The sequence below is a fragment of the Amblyomma maculatum genome, chromosome 10, assembly GCF_055883805.1.
Source record: "Amblyomma maculatum isolate TAMU_Amacu chromosome 10, ASM5588380v1, whole genome shotgun sequence".
Taxonomy (NCBI): domain Eukaryota; kingdom Metazoa; phylum Arthropoda; class Arachnida; order Ixodida; family Ixodidae; genus Amblyomma; species Amblyomma maculatum.
Window position 1 is genome coordinate 117332284 of NC_139353.1, and position 9729 is coordinate 117342012.

The 9729-nt window shown below is 44.1% G+C and overlaps 1 protein-coding gene across 1 annotated transcript; it reads right to left on the reverse strand.

The window, feature by feature from the left end:
* Window positions 1–1202: 1202 nt before the first annotated feature.
* LOC146177309 (uncharacterized) lies at window positions 1203–5137 on the reverse strand. Its single transcript, XM_084581123.1, has 4 exons — window positions 4978–5137; window positions 4283–4346; window positions 3500–3659; window positions 1203–1332 (listed from the first exon to the last, which is right to left on the reverse strand). Exons 1-3 carry the CDS (start codon window positions 5104–5106, stop codon window positions 3559–3561), a joined length of 294 nt encoding a protein of 97 aa, XP_084437249.1. The 5' UTR covers window positions 5107–5137; the 3' UTR covers window positions 1203–1332; window positions 3500–3558.
* Between the last annotated feature and the right edge of the window lie 4592 nt (window positions 5138–9729).

A 9729-nucleotide genomic window follows, 5' to 3' on the forward strand; every position in this document is an offset into this window, starting at 1 on the left:
AGCTGTAAACAACCTGTCACTACTAGTCGGTTCTTTGGATAGGGTTGTCAATGCCAGAGCTTAAAGCTAAGAGCAATATGAGTAATATTTATTGCGGTCACGGCCGTAAAGAATTAGCACAGTACTCCATTACTGTAACTATTCAACCGTCCATTTATACATATTGTTCATTAAAAAACGATGTGCATCGTTCTTTAATTTAAATGATTTCCTATACAATTAGAATACGTGGGTAGCTGCTTCGGTTTAAATTTTTTGTACGATGGCTATGACGTGCACTTCATGCATACAGTACGTGAGGCACAAAGAGCTATAATTGCCGAACAGGCGGACCTGACGACCTGTCCCATTTAAAGTGCGCGCCGTGATCGCGCGCTTCGCGAGCTATATATCTCGGACGATATGGTCGCCTCATAACGGCCGTCAGTTTTTTGTACAATGTGTCCCACGTGCACGTTGTTTCCTTTCCAGTGACAGGGGCGCAGTGCACACACGGCTGATGTGCCTTTTTGCTTGTTTTGTTATTTTTGCTCAGCCTTCGAAGCACGTCTGCGAAACCGCTCTCCTATTGTCGCCGCTTCCTGACAGCGCGCATTCACCTGAAGGTGCGTTCTCAGAAGGGGGGCGTCGATTAAGAAAATTTTGAGAAGGGTTCACGGCTTTCAAATCATCCAAAAACTGAGCGAACATGGCTTCCTGCGCGCAGAAAAGACGCTGTCCAAAATATATGTACAAAGCTGAGCGCGTAGTATTCGGTTACTAATTGATTGCGGCGCGCTGCGCAGTCACAAAACTGCGCAAATGGCTGCCGGTAGTGTTCTGTCGCGCGTTGGTGTCACACACACCTGTTATGCACGGCTTCTCTATTTTCGGCGCAAATGTTGTTCATATCGCAGCCAGTAAATAAGTCCACGCACTTGCTTGCATGTAACCCGGACGAAAATTCGCTTAGTTCTTGAAGTCATGCTTCGCGCAGTTGTTTCGAGGAGATGAAAGGGGAAAAAAGCTTAAGTGATGCGGAAACGCAGAATTTTCAATTATTACACTGTTTCCAGGATCATGGTTAAAAACACATAAATATATATATATATATTTAAATGAGGACGCATCAGTTGTTTTTAACGTAGCAAGAATTCATCAAAAAAGATCAAGAGAGCCATGAAGGCATGCAGTCAAGAACAAGCATGAGAAAATTGACATACATGCTTAGTGTATCAGGAGATGGAACGAAGCTTCTGCGCCAACTTCATAACTGTCGAATGGACGCTGGTGAGTGACTTCTTTCCGCCTCGCCACTTGCTCCCTGACAAGGGACAGATGAAAAATATTTGCCTGTAAAACAGAAATGACTTGTTTTAGTTATGTTTGTTTTACCAAAGAATACATTGTAACATGCTTGTTATGTTTGTTGCTTAGTATTTCATAAACCGTATGAAACACTGAATAGTTGGCTAAGTAGTTCTGCTAGAATATTCAAAGGGGAACAAACGTTTTCAGCGCAACTATTTAACATTCATGCAATTCTCGAACACTGATGTGTATCGCTGATTGCTTACTATTCCAAAAACTTCGGCTGCAGAAAAAGGTGAAATAGTGGCTAAACAACCTGTAAAAATTATTTTAGTTATTTATATATCTCTGGATATAAGTAAATAAAATCGTAATGTACTGTGGCATAGATTCACGTATTCTGCAATACCCCCAACAAAAGGGAATTGCAAACGCGTACAAAGTCACAGGTGTATATTTTGTTGGAGCTACGAGAGGTTGCACACTAATAGAGCTTAAATTATGTGCAAAAATATTGCGTAATTTTTCGTACAGTAAGGAACAGATCTGGCCATCACATCGGTGCATGTCAGTAACGTGTCAATTAAAAAGCCCTTGGGCTAGGGGTTTAGAAGGCTATTGACGAAAGTGACAAGGGCACGTTGTGCGGCCTAGTCCCGCGAGGCAAGCAAAATGAGCTATGGTGGGGTTCGAGGCAAATAATAAGTGGGAGACTAGAAGTCTGCGTTGTGTGAGGCAATGTTCTATATCTGCTTATATATGTCAACAGCTAGGGCACTGTGGCATGGAAGAGTGTTTGTACAAATAAAGTTTGGCTGCTGTGTGAAGACGGAATTGCTGAAGGATGCACTTTTCACAGATCGATAAGGGTGAGCGTCCTAAGTGGCAAGTTAGCTGAGTCAAATCACTGGTGCGTGCATTATTCATAGCCTATCGCTTTGTACACCGTCTGCATTCACCCTGTTGTGCCTGGTCAAAGCCGCCCAGAAATTCAGCCGGACGCCAAACTTCTTCGGCGAACGCCTCCTTCACAAACTCTGGATACTTCTCTGCAAAGCACCAATGCACTGGAGGCGAGCCGTACAAAAGGGAGAGAAGCGACGTGTTTCAACATGAGCTGAACGTCCAGACAGCACGGCGCGCCGTGGCCCTGACGGTGAGCCCCTTCTCGCCCCGCGGCATATTTGAAGCGAGAGCGCAGCAAGCTCTCCCATTGGCCCTGCGAAAGTGCTGCCGTCGGATTGGACCATTTTGAGCGTCAACGGTTCTCGGCAACGGAGTCTCAAGTGCTTCCGTTCGAGACTCCGAGTGTGAGTTCGTCACGAGCGTCCATCGGGAGCAGTTCGCCCCCTGACAGTGCGGACGCGGCGGAATCTCCCCGGCCGTCGCTGCGCGAGAACAGTCGCGTATGGCTATGTTAGCTTTCGGCCCCAGAGCCGATCTTGTGTAAATGCATGTAAATAGTGTATAAAGCCTTTTCTTCATCTCACCAACGCCGACTCGGATTCATCGCTACCGCCCAGGGAGCTGACAGCCCTCGTTCACGAAACGGGTGACGAGCGCTGCGTTACCAACTCCTTGGCACAACCCTGTTGACGGTGGGCTACTGTGTGATAACCCCACCGGCACTACATTGGTGGCAGTTGCAGGATCCTTGGCACAACCCTGTTGACGGTGGGCTACTGTGTGATAACCCCACCGGCACAACATTGGTGGCAGTTGCAGGATCCACTGGCACAACCCTGTTGACGGTGGGCTACTGTGTGATAACCCCACCGGCACAACAACCCTCGGTGGGCTCGTCCATAGGAGCCTCAGCACCCGGTTTACAATAGAGCAGGCAAGCTAGTAGTAAGCCAGCTCATAGAAGTGCACAGAAATTATGTTTTCTTGCCTGCACCACTGCTGAATTTGACAAGATAGGGAATACTATTTTCTTAATGAAAAAGTTGAGTACTGGAAACAAGACTAGAAAAGTAGCGTTACATGCATTAGTATATACAGCACATAATTATAAACCAGTTCTAAAAGCAACAAAAAAGTAAGGCCAGGAGGAAACATATTTTCAAATGGTCCTTTAAAGGCACTATCCTGAAATGCTTCGCCTCAACAAGTACAATAAACGAAGAATCAAGTGTTAAATGGAGAAAAGACATTCATCCCATATATACGATACAACCAGAAAAAAAAAAAACGGTAAGAGCCTCACCTCTGGATAAATTCCAGCGTCGTTGCCGCTGGCTCTGCATACTCAAGATTCAGGACTTATTACAGCACGAAAAGCAGACAATCTACCTCACTGAATGATGCTGGCTCTATAAATACAGCCTCCTGTTCACAAAACACGCACTGCTTTCCATATATGGTACCTGAAATAGAATAAACATTTTTGTTTTGCTTCTAATGCAACACAGTGCCAGTGCTTTATTTAAAGTAGCCTAAAAAGTCAAGGCATCATACGCACTGGTGCTGTCAATATGAAAGGAGCAGGTAATTTGCAAAAAAAAAATGAAGACAATTTTTTTGTTAATTTTTAATAACATAAATATTGACTTCAGTATTGTAAGCCATAAAAAATGCTAGTAACAAAAAAAAGAAAGATGTGCCTGTCGCGCAAAATTATATAGCAATCATTATTTGAATACTCGAAGTGGCAACTTTGTCCCATTCGTTTTCGGAAGTCTATGCCTTCAAATGGTCATTTTGACTGAAATAGGAACACATAGTGATCGTGTATAATGCTCGCATATCTACCGTTTACAAGAACATATACCCATACTCATTGGTTAGATATATGACAATATCTCGTAACCTATGAAGACAGCTTCCCAAAATTTAAACCGTAATTTAATTTGATTAGTTAGCCTTTTTGTGAATGAAGAGCTAAGCAATCCAGGAAAAGGCATGGATCACTACAATTAGTCCAACCACACAATCTGCTGCCGCAGCCATATGTACAAAGCATGATAATAAATACCATCATAAAGCTTACCGAGTACAAATATAACTGGCGTGGACGGCAAATCGGAGATCCTGGATGTAATGCTCGTGCCTTCCTGATAAGAGACGGGAGTAAAATCAAATTCATGTGGTAACGAACAAGAACAGCTTATAGTGCTCGAAAACAGTGATAACTGACTAACTTTATAGCCATGTTTCTTTACTCAGCCGATGCACCGAATCCTTTGGTTTCTAGGAACATATACGCGGCAAACAACACAGCTGCGGATATTCCGACAGTCACCTGCAGATTTAACTTCAATGGTGCAGCTCTCTATTCCATACTACAGATGCTAAGCATTTCAACAAAAATAAAACGGTGGTGACTGGTGTACCTTTTCCTTTTACAACTAAGAAGTTTCCTTTCTTTGATGGGTTCCACGGTCCTATTCCGTATAGCCATAAGCATCAGTCTTGCAAGTAGAGAAGAGTGGTGCCAGTATATGGTAGCTACCTAACCTAACAAGCATACTGAAAAGACGTAAGGGAAGTCAAACTGCACTAATCAAGGCTTCTAATAATTATAGTTCTTTCTTCTTTCTTTCATATAGTTCCAAGTTTCAATGAATAAGGCCATGAAGGCTGTTAGGTTATTCCGGACACCACAATAGTTTCACATTATTTTACAATCTCCAAAATGGATTGCTCAGGATTCACTACTGAGGTACAGTGGGGTTTATAACTCACTTCAAAGATACGGTAGAGAGCACAAGGGTCGTCCTTGAAGTATGCGGCAAGGAGATGAATTACCACATCTGCCTCAGCTCTGATGTTGCTTTTTGTTTCTTCGAGCTGCCGCTCTGCAAGCAGGTACATGATTTCCTTTGAAGGTGCACTGTCAAGGTACTTCACACGGAGTGGAGCGCATATTGCAATGCTGTCCTGAAATGTGGCCTGGAATAAATTAAAACATTTTTGTTTTCATCATTGGCAAGCAAAGATTATTGGTAGGCTTCAATGGCAAAAGGCAAATGTTTGCTTTGACATGTATGAAGAAATTTAAATTTGCAGCAAGAAACACTGCAGCATGCTACCAATTTTCTACGGCTATCACAGTATCACCATTGAATGTGATGCGGGTCTGGCAGTCCTAAACCAAAGAAACAAATTGGGAAAAAAATAAACATATAAAAGTTCTCATAAAATGATGCCCATTTACATCTTACTGATTAAATTTAGCTGCAGATCTTCACCACCCTAGGATTTCCACAACTTTCGCTGCTCTGCACAAGGTCTGTGCTTGTAATGCTCAAATTTTTCATTCGCAAAAGCAAGATCTTTCACAGCATAGCTTGGTTTCCTTACATATCAGTCAGCAGAACTGAATATTCACAACTCCAACTTGTACACTGCAGCCATTCTCCTTATCTTACCTGAACATCTTTCCCTAGAAAGTTATGTGCGTGACTGTAGAAGAATGGTCTGTGAAATAACAATGGCCATTCTTCTTTCACTTGGGCTGTGGTATGCACAGGGTTAGCCGAGTTGATGAACACCCGTTGGTAAAAATATGTTTCGTTCATGCACGCCATTGCAAGCGGCACGTCTATATCTCTGAATGTTTTCCTTCCTTCCTTTTTCAAAAAATCAATTTTTTCATGGTCATTTTCGGCAATTGGCTTTTGAACAGGCTGCCAGTTCTGACAGCCATAGCTGCTGCTTTTACTTTTCTTAGCTTGTTTTTTTTTTTTGGTCTGCTGCAGTGCCTGTGTTTCACGATGCTAATTTTCTACTCTGTTCTCTATTTGAAATGGTCCACAATATGTGACACAAGCTTCATCCGTAATGACTCGTATCTCCCGCAGGATGGCACAGTGCACAGGAAGGCAATGTTTTCTGTTTCAGCATGGTTTCTGTGGTGCCTGAAGACATCGCTTCTGAAGGTTCGGTAGTTCTTGAACGTAGCACCGCACGGACTGATTGGACATAAGGCTCCACCGAGTACACTACTATGATAAGAAAAATGTTCAAAGTAGGCCAGCCATGTAGAAAAGCTCTGCGCACATCTCGGGCACCTGTTCATCTTTCAGCACCATCCGGTAATAACGCTATAATAAAAAATAAGTTGTCATATAATTTACAAACAAGCTGTCATACGAAGACCACTCCGCGCAGAACCCTCTGAACAATCAGCACCATGTCTTTTCCCCTGCCAAAGCCATGCCCGTGATTTTTCGCTGACAATTAGCCGGATTTTCTGCTAATCGGCAACTTTAACGCTATCGCATTAATTATTGAGTACTGCGGTCGAACAGCTCCAGTTGAAAACAAACTTCAACGGTACAAACGAGCGGCTTAGTTCGCGATTGACAAGTGGTTTATGCCTCCTTAAATCTGATCACCGCCGCTGACCAAAATACAAGCCAAGGTGCTGCTGTGTGCTGCTTAAGTACCGCTCAACACCGGACGTTCGTTTAGTCGGACAGTGCTATAGAATAGTTTCGATATGGTCCGAGTAGTTCCTCTGTCTGGACTCATCATGCGGAGAAACGAAAATCATATGAGCAATGCAAATAAACAAGTTTGAAAAGAGAGCGCGCCCTGTTCACTGAATAAAACGTTTGCACTGCCTGAATGGCGCCTTTGCGAAGCGCGCAGCACTGCTCTTAGACACCCGTATGAAGCCAGTCACGAGTTGCACCTCAAAGACAATTTTAAGATTGTTCTCACCTGTTAGGCGAACACGTTGTCGTTTTTTGCTCGTCGGTGATTCAGATGTATTCGCAAGCGCACAAGATGGCTGGGTCGTCAAAGATAAAAAGTTGCAATGCTGTATCGCAGTCCAGACGTTCAGCTCCACACGTCCACGCCCTGTGCTCACTTGAAAAAGGCGCGAGAGTGCAGTGCGCAGCCGCTACGGCGCATGCGTCATTGCCCTAGCGACGAGGGGACGAAGCAGTCGTCGGTGCTGGCGCGGGCGGCTTTATGCAGCAGACGGTGCGGAGTAAGCGCGAAGGCGTGAGAACGTTGTTTTCCGCTGGGAGATGACACGTACAAGGCGTGATTAAAAAAAAAAATGGCTTACATCGAATCGGCCAACACGGCGACAACCGAAGAGCCTAGGAACGCCGACTTCTAGAGCAGTTTTCTATTTGTTTTTATAGTAAATGGCGCAGTACCCAAGGTCTATGTACAGTACCTCTCACTTGTCGGTGGGCGCAGCGCCGGGAGGGAAGAGGTGAACGAAAGAATGAAAAAAAAAAAAAAAGTACGCCAGCGGAGGTTTTGATCTCAACTTACACTGAGACCACATAGCAGACAGGCGCTCCTGTATTTTGACTCCATTGCAATACCGCCGCCGCGGCCGCGATGAAGGCGCTTCTCCGATCACCGGCCCAGAGCGCTTTGATTTGCGCGTTAGGTGATGCTGCTGGGTATACTATGCTTGACAGCAGCAGCATCCGGCCAGAGGAGAAACGATGCGCGTCTTTGGAATGGTGCAGGTGGTTCGAGAATCCCAGCCCGGCGGGAAGGCGTGGGAGCATGTACAGTGTGCACGCTTGGGGATCTTCCATACTTGAGCATGCGGGCGTCGCAGTGGCGTGAACTCCTCCTTCATCCATGCCCGGTTCACGGATTTTCAATACGTATTGAATAAAACGGAAGCGCCTGAAATTCGATTTACGGATGTTCAATACTTATTGAGTAAAACGGAAGTGTCTGAAATGCTTATAAGGACATTCTCCTTCATCCGTGCGCCAATTCTCGGATGTTCAATACGTATTGAGGAAAACAGAACCGTTTGACGTTCTTTTAAGGAGGTTGTCTGCGTAAAATTACGGTTTTTTTTACAGTGTGGTGCACCGACAAATGCGCACGTCATCTTTCCCCTCCCGCTTCCACCTATGATCGAACAAAAGACGGTCGTTCGACCTTTTATATTTACTTCAAAATATTATATATTGTTGCATGATGACTGATTAATAATATCGAAGAGGCGGAGTTCCGAGCTTCTCTGCTGTTCTGGGCAAATTTAGTTATAGATTACACAAACTATGTTCAAGTTAGCTAGCTGAAAATTATCTGACTGAATATATACATGTTTTTATTTGTATTCAGTTAATTTTCGCTATTCGGGTAAGAGTAGATGTTTTTTATAAAAATTCTCAAGATCGGCCCAAGAAACGAAATTTTCCTAAATTGCAGGGCTTTGTTTCAGAAAAGGTTCATGGTAGAGCAGCAATAATTCCCCACTATGTTCTCAGCATAGTTATCCGCAAACAGGTAAAGCTTATATTTTTGTGACATTTGAATACAGATACGATCACGCTAATTTACAGAAAACAGCGAACATTGCAAATTTCTTAGGACTGTTTTAACACTGTTTAAACTTTTTCCGCCTATTCTACACTACCTCAGCTTTCAAAATCATTAAAAACACCGCGCATAATTTTGTTGCGCTAGTAATTATGGCCACTTTGATAAGGCCTTTGTCCAATTATAGCGCACCGCGCAGATCTGAAGTTCTCCGGAATTTGTGAATCGTTCAAGGTTTTTAAATTTTGGCATATTATTGTAACAGGGAGAAATACATTTATAAAAGAGGATTAAAGATATGTGCATTGAGAAACAGCCAAGGAGCCAGGCAATGAGGGCCCCCAGTTCGACGCACTTCTTTTTCTTAATCTTCCACAAACGAGCGCGCCACTTCGTCCTCATCATTCTCCAGCTATAAAAGTATTTCTTCGGTTATTGTTTGTCTGGACTTCGCAAATTGACGGTGACAGACACAGCAATGAAGGATTCAGAATCAGTTTTGTACGCGTCGAATTCCTGATGCGCTGTGGCATCAGGCACCACACAGACGTTTTTCGCAATCACCTTCACCTTAACGCGAATTACAGAAGGAGACGATAACGTTCAATGAGCAAGCAACGTATTCCAAATCATTTCAGTAGAATGGAAAAATTGTGAAGGGCATGGAAAACTGCCTCAGTAAAACACAGTGTTTCTGGGCTGCATCCGTTTTTTTCAAATGACTCGACAGCGCACATTATTTTCATTCCTGTACAGTGTCTTCCATGCAGTCCTGGCTAGCGTGAACGCGCGGCAAAAGGCCCACTTCAGGCCGTCTGGATGCCGTCATCTGAGAGAGGCACGAGCATCCGGTTACCAATTGTTTTTTTTTTCCTTTTTTTTTTAGCATTCCATACCTTGCTTTGCCACTGCAGCACTAGTTATGCTTTCCACCGATCGCATCTGGCGCAGCAGTTTCTCATGCGGCAGAGGCTGTCGCCCGCGCTGGTGAAGCGGGCTTCCCGACAGTGGTCGCATCTCATTAACTTCACCCCGTGTTATTGGCGTCCGGTTGCGGTGCGAAAAACAGGCGGATAGAATAGTGAAGCTCTAGTGCCGATGCGTTGAACTGCTACAAGGAAGTATTTTTTATTAGTTTTGGGTAGCTTCACCATAATATATGTATCGAAGTCTGTCGGTCTG

Coding starts and splice junctions, on each gene's coding strand:
- LOC146177309 (XM_084581123.1), bottom strand. CDS start 5,106: ATGTACCTGCTTGCAGAGCGGCAGCTCGAAGAAACAAAAAGCAACATC. Junction 4,347..4,977: donor CTCTCTACCGTATCTTTGAA/GTGAGTTATAAA, acceptor GTCTCTTATCAG/GAAGGCACGAGCATTACATC. Junction 3,660..4,282: donor GCCAGTTATATTTGTACTCG/GTAAGCTTTATG, acceptor ATTCTATTTCAG/GTACCATATATGGAAAGCAG.